Below are 13419 nucleotides of genomic sequence, written 5' to 3' on the forward strand. Positions count from 1 at the left end.
TGAAATGTCAGTAAAATGTAGGAGACTGGACTGTCTCAGAAGTGTTTGTTGTTTATCCCTTTGTTGTGTACTATATTCACAAAAGTAAATCACAAAATAAATTCGTGAGAGGGCTATAGAATTTATTTTGTGATTTCCTCGCTTGATTTTCTGTCTTGATACATATTTTTCAATTTTCGTAGTTTCATTGAAGGAATCGTTAATTTACGTTTTCCGGAGGCAGTGAACGCCTCTCAAGTCGAACGAAAGAAAAGAAGGCACGGAGACGGACAAAGATGTACCTGTATTTGTTGAGACTGTTGGTTCCTAAACCAAATAATGACAAAACCATTAGTGTGTGTCATAAAAAAAAAACAACAACACCACAGCTCTCCTTTTTTCGGAGCTGCAACAAAAAGTTATTTAATAAAGCAGTGACACAGTTCACTGAACCAACAGCTAGGTATAACATTGTAAGCATGACTCGAGCAAGGAGCCATTTTGGGGCGGGGGGGGTCGACATATTACCGTAATAACCATACACAAGACGCACCGTATTTTAAGGCGTGCGGTGAGCTTTTTGGTGCACGCTATAGTGCGGAAAATACGGTGTTTACATTAAATATTCCCATCCCCAGAATTCTATTAAAAGGAATATCCTTCACCTGTAATAAAAACCTATATATTAACATTTTGACTACGATACTTCATGTTACCGGAACTTATGTAAGTGGAAATTCCACTAGCCGTAACCCGGACGGAGGCGTAATGTCGTGGGAGCTTAAATACACACAATGCCCACCCGATGCGACGGAAAAGACATGACGCTGAGACACATTTTCACTTCGCGTTTTTTCGATCATCAGATTTGAAACGACGACATGTAAGTGAGTTTTTATTGGCGTGCGTTTTACTGGTATCGTGAATGATTTTAACTTTATTCACTTACGTCCTGTAGAATGAGGCACTAGCTTAAAAGCAGCACCTACTCGACATGGACGAAGAAATGTGTTCGCTTCGCCGTTTTCATTCATCAGATTGAAAACGAAGACGTGTAAGTGACTTTTTATTGGTGTGTTTTACTGTAATTGTGAAAGATTTTAACTTTATTCACTTACGATGTGTAGATCATGGCCTCGAAACGTAGAAGAACTGTAATGACTGGAACGGAGCGAGTGAAATGCATCCGTTTGAGCGAGGCTGGACACAAAGTTAAAAACATCCAGCAGACACTTGGAGTCAGAAAGACACAAATCTACGAACCTTTAAAAAAACAAGGCATCGATTCAACTCCTGATGACAAGCCACCATCCAGCAAGGAAGCAATGCAAATGTCAACAAAAATCCTTCAGTATGCAAAAGAATTACCAGACATCGGTGATCACAGGACAGTTACTTGCAACCAGCAAGAAAACTGTATGACACGCAAGCAAACATTGTCATAAACCAAAGAATGCATCCAACAAAACAATCCAAAATGCACATTATTTTCCCAAGACAGAAAAAAAACATTAAAATACTGTACGTATTTTACTGTTGTGATTTTTTTGGGGATACACCTTTATTGCAGTTTTTGTTATATAAATAAAGTACATTTTGGTATTTTGGTGATTGTGTTGCTCATTTCCCTAATGAGGAATTTCTGTTTTCAGGACAAATTGGACAGCGCAAACATGAGTCCGTACTTGAGACTGTAAATGGTTAGGCCGCCACATTTTCTGTCAAATTACACTGCAATCCAGGACATTTTTTACAGACTTCATCTTACAGTACAATACAAGGGCAAATATATTTTGTAAAGTCCATGGTTTTCTAAAGCGTATTTTTTTTCTGTTGCTGAAACAAGGAGAGAAAAGAGGACAAAAGAGAGTACTGTAACTTTCTACATCGCTGTATGAAATAGTTCCACTCGGCCTCTGGACGGTATAGATCCATTCTTTGTATAGTCACCAAGATCTCCCAGTAATAAATGGGCTTCACTGCAATCATGCATGATGGTATTTGGGTCAAGGCAGACCTTATTGACCCGGAATTGTTGTTATTATTATTATTTTTTTAATTGATTACATTTCCATTTATCACCGAAACAAAGCCCAATTACATTATTGCTGAATGTGACTTTGTAAAAACACACGCATTGGCATTAATAAACTTGTAAAACCATGTTAGTGGAATGTTTTTAAATGCAAGCCGTTGTCATGTCTGTACTACGGTATAATTATAATGTTTAACGATAGATGCATTCTCCAAAAAATGCTCTCTGTCAAGATGATTACTATGACACCTCTCAAATGACCTCTTCGTTTTTACAAAATACAACCCTGACACCTCCAATATGGATTTTAATATTCACTGCTCTGAATTCCATTTATCTTCCAATGAGGACATTTTTCTCTTTCTCCACGCACACACACACACACACGCATTCACCACAATGGACTTGGTATATTTATATGAAAGACTCTGTGGGTCCTGTAAAACCCTCATTAGGAATAAGTGTAGGTGTAAGCACCGTTCTACTGTCTCACAGCAAACTGCTAACATCAACAGAATTCACACACACACACACACACACACACACACACACACACACACACACCGGGAACATTCATGCCTGTTGTATTGTATGCACACAATAGCCATTGATTAGTCTGTTTGTGTCTGTTCTATGGAAACATTTCAATGCAGAATATCTTTCCAACTAAAGTCCAGTAAATAGCTTTCTGGTACATTCCTGTCGATTGCACTTGGAGGGAGACACAAAGAGACTGACAAAAGCCTTACTTATGACAGAAAAAAAACATGAATGTGGCTTTGAGTGTTACCAAAGGCAGAAATAAAAAAAGTGAAGTTGCAATAATTTTTTTCATAGTTTGGCCGGGGGTGCGACTTATACTCTGGCGCGACTTATGTGTGAAATGGTTAACACATTGTACACATCACTTGTTATTTTCGCATTAGACCGCAAGAGGGTGCTCTCGACCTGTGTTGATACTTTCCACGTTGGCGCTAACTGAGAAAAACAACTGACGATGACTCTGATTTAAGCGACATAGAAGAGAACGCACTGCATCTTCGACCTCAGAGTTGGTGGAGTTGTTTAAAAGTGACACAGAGCATGAAGATTTTATTAGATTTTGTGATTTGGAGTGACACTAATGGTTTGGTAGATTTGTTAGCATGGTCTTCGTGCTACAGTTGTCTAAATAACGTTTTATGTTACGTGAACATACCTGGCACATTCACAGTTCGTTGTTTAAGCGTCATGTAACGTTAGCATATCGTACACTTATTCAGCCTGTTGTTCTCTAGTTTTATTTTAATTTTAAATTGCCTTTCAAGATGACATGTATGTTTTTGGTGTTGGATTTTATCAAATAAATTTCCCCCCAAAATGTGATTTTTAATCCAGTGCGATTTATATATGTTTTTTCCCTTCTTAATTATGCATTTTTTGGCTGGTGCGATTTATAATCCAGAGTGACGTATAATCCGACAAATACGGTAAGTACTTTTAGAATTCCAACAACCTTTCCTCCAAGTACTTCCAGGTCATCTCGTATACCGTAATTTCCCGACTATAGAGTGCACCTGATAAGACACACCCACTACATTTTTAAAGCAAAAACACATTTTGTCCACACATAAACTGCACCTGTCTACAAAACGCAGGTGCCTCCATTGTAACATGAGATATTTACAAAGAACAATGATACACAGGCGGCTGTTAGAAAAATATATAGGCAGCTTCATTAAATAAACCACAGAGTTGAAAGCATGTGACAAAAGTCACTGCTTATAGTCTGGAAATTACGGTCGATAAGATTAGGAATACAAGAAAAATAGAATCCAAGGAGCCCCTTTGGGGTCTTGATTGGTCATTCAAGAATCAGACTTTGAAGAACACAACCAGGTTAGGTCAGGTTTAGAAAAAAAAAAAAAATACTGCCCGTTGGACCGGTCCTCAGTCAGTGCTACTGCCGCACTGAATAACAATCAGTTTAGCGAAATGAATTGCTCCACCACCACTTGCCAAATGGATACAGTATTGTGAAATTTAAATATATTGTTCACTTCCAAAAATTACATACGTTCTTTGTTGTATTGTAATAGCGTTTTTAAGGGTGGACTTCAATCGGTACGGTAATGGAGCAGTAGGATTGAGCTCAAGACCCTGAAATGGTCTGTTGCCTATGCCTATGACATCACTGCATCAAGAGAAATAGAATCGGAAGAATGCAAAACCAGTCATGTTGGACTCGAGGGGTGGCTACGGTATGGTAGGAGGGAGGTGAAAACAAACTCTGATTTGTTGTTAGAGAATCTGTTCAGCAAAAGGAATTGGGAAGAACACAAAGAGCTTATGTTTGACTTGGGGAACGATGGACTATACACAATCATAAGGCGACTATAAGTGGCCCGGACGGCTACCACAGAGTCGTAATATTCAACTGTACTATTTAGTGCGTTCTTTGTTATAGCATAATAGGATGTCTACTGCGTTTACATTGCCAATTGTTGGTGTGCACTCATTATCGCTGTGCTGGTTTAAAAGCCAATTAGTGATGAAAGCATCAGTGGGCTCTTAAAGTCAACATTGTAGCATTACTCTGGGAGGTTCCCCAAACACTGAATCGGGCCGACAGCTAAAAAAGCTACATGAAGATCATCTCATTACTTGTAAAACATATGAGGAGATACAGATGTTGCTTCATATTTACAGCATATTCACAGGTGTAACATATGTGACTGTTTGAGTTATAGCACTGAATGCCGGTGAAGAGATTGTGTGCATACAAGCAGGAGCACACATCCAAAGCACTTGTATTTTGTCTCTGTAGCATTTTTTATTGTAATATACTTGTGGACCAGCTCAAAAAACAAGCAGCAAAAATGCTGCTTGTTTCGCTAAGAGACCTCATTACATGGGTGGATGCATCATTGACCCCTTGGCGAAGGAATTAAAGAAATCTCCTTTTTTTTTGGCCCCTTTGCCCACCATGTAATGTGACATGATGGCCCGCAGATATTTACCTGCTCTGTGTAGCGTGACAGCTAATCTCACCTGCAGTCCCGAGAGCTTGCGCGTGATAGATCAACAGTCTACAAGAAAATGATGTAAGCAATGCCTGCATTCTTATTTCGTCGGCACAATTTGAATAGTTGGAATCTGACTCTTGATGATACTCTGATTCAATAACAGGCCATATTTTTACGAGACTGTATTTTTTAAAGGTTGAGTAGAAAGTGCTCGAAACACAATCCGGGGTCGGAGGTTGTATGACTTATGATTATTTTGTAGTCTATAATAGTAATGAAGTAATGATGGACATCAATTAATCAATGAGGTATTTGATATTTTTGTTATCTTTTTGGAAAGGAATTAATCCCTTACTGTGATTTACCACCTCCGTTGTTGTTGCCTCTGTTCCATCTCTTGACAGCAAGAATGTATCATACTGTTTAAAGCAGGGGTGCCCAAACCTTTTGGACCGAAGATCTACTTTTCGATCAACTAACCTCCCGGGATCTACCCTTACCGGCATGCGCACACACACGCACACATGAACGCCATGACTGAGGCATGCGATGCACTTTTGCAGCCTGTTAACTATCGTAGCTCACACGTAAAGTTTTAAAGTGCTTCCCTGGGCCCTCCGAGATTCCTATTCTTTGCCCGTGCCCTCTGTGAATTGTACACGAAGCAAACTCTGAATGAGAATAATGACGATAAAAGATAGAGCGCAACAGCTCTGATTACAAGCTGCAATTGCAGGCTGCTGAGCGCAAACAACTTCCGGAGACGTACTCACGAGCCACCGTAAATTCAAGATTTACCTGCTTTATTTTATTTTTAATTATCTTTTTTTTGTGTGAAAATGAGACTGAGGATGATTAGGGTGCAGAGTACATTAACACAAAAATATTACTAACATGTACAAAAACACACAAATGGTTGTCTTTTGTTTTTCTCCTCGACACTCCTCGGATCTACTTGGGATCTGTCTTAGATCTACCGGTAGATCAGGATCTACCTAATGGGCACCCCTGGTTTAAAGTGTTCACTACTTACCGTGATTCACTACTTCCTTTATTGTTCCTTTTCACACCCGCCTTTGTAAGGATTTTCCAGGGAACATGTTCAACATCAAAAAGCAATTGTCAAATATCTATGTTGCTGCCATCATATAAAAGGTCAGACTGAAGACAGCACGGGGGAGGGTCTGTCGATGTTCAGTCCCGAAACCAGGTTTGAGCACACCACTCTAGGAATGGCTCTGTCACGTTTTCATCAGTCTCAAAATGTTGACCTGTCAACATCTTTCAATCTAAATCAGGTTTTCAAATCAGGAAAAAAGTATGGGTGAGGAGGGATCCGGTATTCACAGTTGCCTGAATTCGAGTGAGCATTATCCTGGAACAATATAACACCATGTCCAGGTTTCCCGCAGTATTTAAAAGTACTGGCATGGTGATCCTTGGTGGGTGGCGAGCACCTTTTTAAGCTACCTCTGTGTCTGAAGTCCTTGCGCAGATTTGGAAAACTCTGCTCCCAAACCTGCTCACATTTAAATTAGAGACTGCGATTTTTGACAAATCGTAGAGCAAATAGATGGGTGGTTAGTCCAAATATGCAATATATCTACATTTGTTTAATCATTTATCCTTCATATGAACTGAAATGTCCCCGCTTCTGTGTTGAAGCCGACACAAGGCTTCCTATGATAATACCTTGCACGAAAGTAATCGGGCTCTTTGTGGGCTCTAAGCAAAGGAAGTAATTGGACAAGAAAAGAGTGGTCACTGCGAAGTGTACAATGAGGAGCTGCAGGCAACAGGCTGCTAACCTCCTAATGCGTGGTGCACCGCAGCAGGGCAGGCGTGTCAAGTTCAATTTATGAGCAGCTTGAATGGAAAATCAAACCACATTACATTTATTTTCACAGCCAATCATTTGATTCAAGCTGGCCAGTGTATGGTGGCGTGCTGTGTCTATGGCCTATAGGCACCTCTTCTGTTCTGAGGGTTGTAAAACTCGAAATTTCAATGAAATTGTCGTCCTCAAATCTGCGTATTTCGAAATAGAAATTAGTAGGATATGGTAGTCAAAATATATGAAGAAAAGGCATACAGTTATTTTAATGAACATGACCAAGATGCTGAAATGGACAGATGGGGGAGGAATTAGTGATGTGTCGTTCGCGACACATCGTTCACTTTGAAGTGAACGATGGGAGCCGGCTCCTCATTGGGAGCCGGTCCAAATAGGAGCCGATTTTTTTCTCTTGTTTTTTCACCCCCTTCGGTTAAAGCCGCACGTGATTGGTCAAGATCCGTGGTAGAAGACGAAGGGAAGGGTTACACACATACACACACACACACACACACACACACACACACACACACACACACGCTGCAGTTTAGAGAAGGGGGAGGGGTTAGGGAAGAGACACACACAGCAGCACTCGAAAAAGACAGACAAGACGAGAGAGCTAGTTAGCAAAAAAAACACGGTTGAAAGCGGAAAGGTGAGATGGATAGGAAACACAGTAAAATATGGACTCATTTCAATTTAATTGATAGTTCAAAGGCAGCGTGTAGACTGTGCAAGGTTAAAATATCCCATAGATCAGGCTCCACAAATAACCTGCACAGGCACATCAGAATCAGAATCAGAATCATCTTTATTGGCCAAGTATGTAGAACACACAAGGAATTTGTCTCCGGTATAACACGCTGCACTAGTATCATCGTAAACAACAAAATCATTGAACCATTTTAGAGTATACCAGTAGTTTTGTAGTACCATTTTGTGGTGCAAGAAGAGTGACTATGTCAGTGACTGTTTAAGGAGTTAATGGCTAGAGGGAAGAAGCTGTTTAAGTGTCTACTGGATTTGGTGCGCATGGATCTGTAGCGTCTGCCTGAGGGGAGTGGCTGAAAAAGGTGGTGGGCAGGGTGCGGGAGATCCAGGAGGATTTTCCGTGCCCTTGTCTTGATTCTTGCAGTGTGCAAGTCCTCAAGAGTCGGTAGGGCGGTGCCAACGATTTTTTCTGCCGTCCTAACTGTCCGTTGAAGTCGGATTTTGTCCTTTTTTGTGGCAGCCCCAAACCAAACCGTGATAGAAGAACACAGGATTGATTCGATGACTGCCGTGTAGAACTGTCGTAGCACCTCCTGTGGCAGGCCATGCTTCCTCAGCAGCCTCAGAAAAGTCCACCCATCAGTACAATATGAAGAGAAAAGACAAGCGAGGTAACCAGCTATTAATGAAGGTGCTAGTGTGTCTGCAACTGTTGCTGCTGCTGCAATGTCACAACTGCCTAAATGTACAACCCAGAGCTCTATGAGCCACTTTATGCAAAAAGCTATAAAACCAGCAAAACAGAACACAATTGACGAGGAACTGGGTAAAATGATTGCAAGGGATTTTCATCCATTTTGTGTTGGCTGTGTGTTGTCGCAACATCTGTCCCCTCAGAGAGAATCTTCTCCAAAACAGGGCAAATATTAACAGAGAGGAGAAACAAGATCAGCCATTCAAACTGAGGCACTTGGTTTTTCTTCATGCCAATCTTCGCTAAAGACAAGCTAAAACCTTTACCTGGATGCTGCTTTTTTTCTTTTTGCTTTACAAATTTTAATGTATAATTTGTTGTGTGGTATTCAAAGCTTACTTATGTTGTTTTACTGTAAATAGTTAAAAGCTTATAAATATACACATTCATTGTTTTTATTTTTGTAGCACTCCATGTTGTACTCCATGTATATAATATAAATAATAAATATTTGATATAATGTCTATTTTTTGCATTAGTACTTAATTTTACACATAACATTACGTTACTTTTGGTATTAAATTAATTTAAGCAACAAAAAAACTGAGGAGCAACAAAAAAACTGAGGAGCCATTTGGGAGCCGAAAGAGCAGGCTCTTTTTAGGGAGCCGAGGGGCTCTCTAAAAGGAGCCGGAATTCCCATCAGTAGGAGGAATAGGAAATCATAATTATGTTATTAATACATGATTTATTAAGCCATCAAGCGGCCTGATCTAGTTATAAAAATACATAGCTAGAGAATAATGATGCCCCCAAATATTTTTAAAGTAGCTTTTTAAAGCGGCCTGATGTAGTTATAAAAATACATAGCTAGAGAATAATGATGCCCCCAAATATTTTTAAAGTAGCTTTTTAGGGATGAAATTGTGTATTTTTAAAGAAAAATATCCTATTACAAGTTTGAAGTTAAAACTGAACAAGTACAAAATCAGTATTTCCTAGGGCGGGGTTGTGGGTGATGTGTATGAGTCCTTATGAGGACCCTCCGCCCCCCCAAAAATACACGTCTTCAAATTAACATTTATTTTAAGACAGAAAAAACATTTCTTGATTCAATTTAATATTCTGACCTCATTCTCACAGTATGAACATCTTTCCTTTCAGTGCAACCCTATGACTGCTTCATATGAATAATGTATGTAAATAAAATCCAGCAACTTTATTCATCTTGTTTTCCATTTACTCCAATTTGCTCAATAATAATAATAATAATAATAATAATAATACATCACATTTGTAAGCGCCTTTCACAACACTCAAGGACACTGTACAGCCAAGACCAATAGTAAAACACAGATAAAATAATAAATAAAGAAAGAAAGATTTAAGGCGGGTAGGCAAGTCTGAATAGGTGGGTTTTGAGCTGGGTTTTGAATAAGGAAAGAGTCAATATTACGAATGTTGGGAGGAAGTGAGTTCCAGAGTTTGGGGGCAGAGCGACTGAAGGCTCTGCACCCCATTGTACTGAGACGGGCAGAGGGTAGAAAAAGGTGGAGGGAGGATGAGGACCTGAGTGAGCGAGAGGGAATGGAGATTTGAAGAAGATCTGACAGATAGGGGGGCGCAAGGTTATGGATGGCTTTGAATGTATAGAGAAGTATTTTGAAGTTGATTCTAAGTTTGACAGGAAGCCAGTGGAGCTGTCGGAGGATGGGGGTGATATGATGGAAGGAGGGGGTTCTCGTGATGATCCGGGCTGCTGAATTCTGAACAAGTTGAAGTTTATGGAGGAATTTTTGATGGACACCGAAGAGGAGTGAGTTGCAGTAGTCAATACGGGAAGTGACGAGACTGTGAACAAGGATAGCGGTGGTGTGCGGAGTGAGTGAGGGACGGAGGCGGTTTATATTGCGAAGGTGGAAATGAGCGGACCGGGTAATGTTATTGATGTGGGAGTGAAAGGATAGTGAACTGTCAAGGATGACACCCAGACTCTTCACCTGGGGGGAAGGTGATATAGTGGCATTATCAATTGTGAGGGAGAAACTGTCGGCTTTGTTTAGAGTGGATTTGGTACCGACGAGTAGGAGTTCAGTTTTATTGCTGTTTAGCTTGAGGAAATTGTGGGTGAACCAAGATTTGATTTCTGAGAGACAGTGAGAGAGGGACGAGGGTGGGAGAGAAGCGTCGGGTTTGCTGGAGAGATAGAGCTGGGTGTCATCCGCAAAGCAGTGAAAGTGTAAGCCAAATTTGCGGAAAATGTTTCCGAGTGGAAGGAGGTAGACAATGAAGAGGAGCGGACCGAGGACAGAACCCTGGGGAACACCAGAAGAAACGGGGAGGGATTGTGAAGTAAAAGAATCAACTTGAATGAACTGAGAGCGGCCAGTGAGATATGAGTGGAACCAATGTAGAGGGGTGTTGGTGATGCCTATGGTAGAGAGTCGATTGAGGAGGATGGGGTGAGAGATTGTGTCGAAGGCTGCACTCAGGTCAAGGAGGATGAGGATGGAGATAAGGCCAGAGTCTGCTGCCATGAGAAGATCGTTTGTGATTTTTATGAGGGCTGTTTCAGTACTGTGACGGGGACGGAAGCCGGACTGGAATTGTTCATAAAGACTATTGTCGGTGAGGTGGGAGTGGATCTGAGAGGCGACAGTTTTCTCCAGAATTTTCGAGATGAAGGGAAGATGGGAAATGGGGCGTAGGTTATTGAAGTCATTGGGATCTGAACCAGTTTTTTTCAGGATTGGTGTGACAGCTGCAGTTTTGAAGAGCACAGGAACAATTCCAGTCGACAGAGAGGAATGGATAATGGCTGAGATGAAGGGAAGCAGAGAGGGTAGGCAGGATTTGACCAGAACTGTGGGGAGGGGATCAAGCTGACAGGAGGAAGTCTTGGATTTAATGATGAGGTCTGAAATTAATGAGAGATGGGGGAGTTCAAAAGAAGAGAACAGTTTGCAAGGGGTGAGAGGTTCAGATGAGGGGAAAGGTACAGAGGAGCCCAGATGCTGGTGGATTCTGTTGATTTTTTCATTGAAAAAGAGGAGAAGTGCATTGCAGGTGTCACGAGAGTAAAAGTGAGGTGGTAGGGAGTCAGGAGGTTGAGTGATTCTGTTCCAAAGGGAAAAGAGAGTCTTAGTATTTCCAGCATTGGAGCAGATGAGTCCGGAGTAGTAATGTGATTTTGCTTGAGAGATGGAATCCTTGTAGAGGGATAGCTGAGCTGCATAGATGTCCTTGTGAGCAGTGAGGCCGGTTTTCCTATAAAGTCTCTCAAGCTGCCGGGTTTGGGATTTCAAGGAACGTAGATGAGGGGTGAACCAAGGGGCAGACCGAGTAAAAAGGACAGAGCGGGACTTGACAGGGGCGAGCGTGTTGAGGATGCTGGTGAGACCAGAGTTGTATTGGAAAACCAAATCATCAGGAGTGGAGTCAATGTCCGGAGTCAGGGTGGTCAGCCATGCAGTGAGAGAGTCAATGTTAATGTCTTTAATATTACGGTAAACAATGGTCCGGGGTGATTTGGCAGTTGAGAGCTGGAGTGTAATGTTGAATGAGATAAGGAAGTGGTCCGTTATTGGAAGTTCGTCAGCAGTACAGTTGGAGGGGGAAATACCAGAGCAGCAGATCAGATCCAGGGTGTGACCTTTGATGTGTGTGGGAAAATCTACAAATTGATCAAAACCAAGACTGTTAATTGAAGAAGTGAAGTCAATGGTGAGAGGAAGAGCAGTGTTGTCCATATGTATATTAAAATCTCCCAGGATTATTACATTTGGTGACAGAGAGGAGAGATGGGTGAGGACAGTAGACACTTCATTTAAAAAGTCGCGGTGGGGTTTGGGGGAGCGGTACACTGTGGCAATAATCGTGGGGATGGGTCCGGATATTTGACAGGCAAGGCATTCAAAGGAGGAAAGTGGCGGGAGAGAAACCGAAAGTACTTTCCACTTCTCGCGGTATACTATCGCGAGACCTCCTCCGCGACCAGAATCGCGGGGCTTGGAAATGTAAACAAATCCCGGGGGAGTGGAATCGTTCAACTGTGAGAAGTCCCCGGGAGTTTGCCAGGTTTCATTCAAGCAGAGAATGTCAAGCTTACGGTCCGTGAGGATATCTTGAATGAGATTACCCTTCCCAGTAAGCGAACGGATGTTAAGTAGCCCGAAGTTGACGGCGGCAGTCTCGCTGCTGCGGGGGCCGTTAGCCGCCCTAGCCAAGCCGGCTAACGCACGATGGTCGATGGATCGGCCGGCGTTTCTGGATGGCCGACGGGAGGAAGACCAGAAGGAGACGATGGTGTTGGATCGGTTGAGGCAGAAGCCCCGACGAGACCCACGATGAATATATTTCCGGGAAGGAAAGCGAACGATGTCCGGGAGCCGGTGTAGAGCAGGAGGAGGGCCCAGCCATTGGAAGCGGAGCCGAAGGAGCTCGGCCAACGAGTACTGGAGCAGACCCTTGACAGGTCGATGGAGGAGCGACAGGTTGACAGGTAGGACGCTGAGACGCCGGGACGAAACAGTCGAAGATAGTTGAGAGTGCGAGACAGGCCTGAATGGGGGCTGGGTGGAATGACTGTGAGATGATGATCGTGATTCCATGCGAAACAGTAAAACAATCGAGCGTAAAAACACCGTAAAACACAAAAGTTACACATCCAATAACATTGTAATCTAATTGAAGCCACACATAACAACACTGACCCAAACAATTTGTTTACTCGTGAGCTTCCGCCCGTGTATGCGCCTATTACACTATGCTAATTTCTTTTTATATCTCACTGGGCCAGCAATGATATTGTTTATACTCTGCAGTTCAATTGTGATGACAGCGTTTCTTCTATTCATTTCAATTGTGAGGCAATCAGATGTTCCAGATGTGTCCTGCACAGGCAAAGGGTGTGTTGAGGAGGAGGGGGGGGGGGAGTAGTCATGCCGCAATGGAGACTCAAATTATCATGACAACACTAATTAATATGATGACAACCAGGTTAATCCCCCACCACAGCTGGGCTGGGGCCAACATGGTAACACATCACCGCCAAGTGTACTTGACATTCTTTCCACAACATTGAGCATATTGTCACACGTAAGTCTCTCTCTCTCTCTCTCTCTCTCTCTCTCTCTCTCTCTCTCTCTCTCTCTCTCTCTCT

At 42.1% G+C, this 13419-nt stretch overlaps 1 protein-coding gene across 1 annotated transcript in view; it reads right to left on the minus strand.

Annotated features, from left to right (window-relative positions):
• LOC127597376 (uncharacterized) overlaps positions 1-12900 on the minus strand; it is a 35490-nt gene extending 22590 nt beyond the window's left edge. The window contains exon 1 of the mRNA XM_052060364.1: positions 12241-12900. Coding sequence (XP_051916324.1) covers positions 12241-12868 — 628 coding nt within the window. The 5' untranslated portion in view covers positions 12869-12900. The remainder of the gene's footprint in view (positions 1-12240) is intronic.
• Positions 12901-13419: the final 519 nt, after the last annotated feature.

Source organism: Hippocampus zosterae, chromosome 3 (genome assembly GCF_025434085.1).
Source record: "Hippocampus zosterae strain Florida chromosome 3, ASM2543408v3, whole genome shotgun sequence".
In the NCBI taxonomy this organism is placed as follows: Eukaryota; Metazoa; Chordata; class Actinopteri; order Syngnathiformes; family Syngnathidae; genus Hippocampus; species Hippocampus zosterae.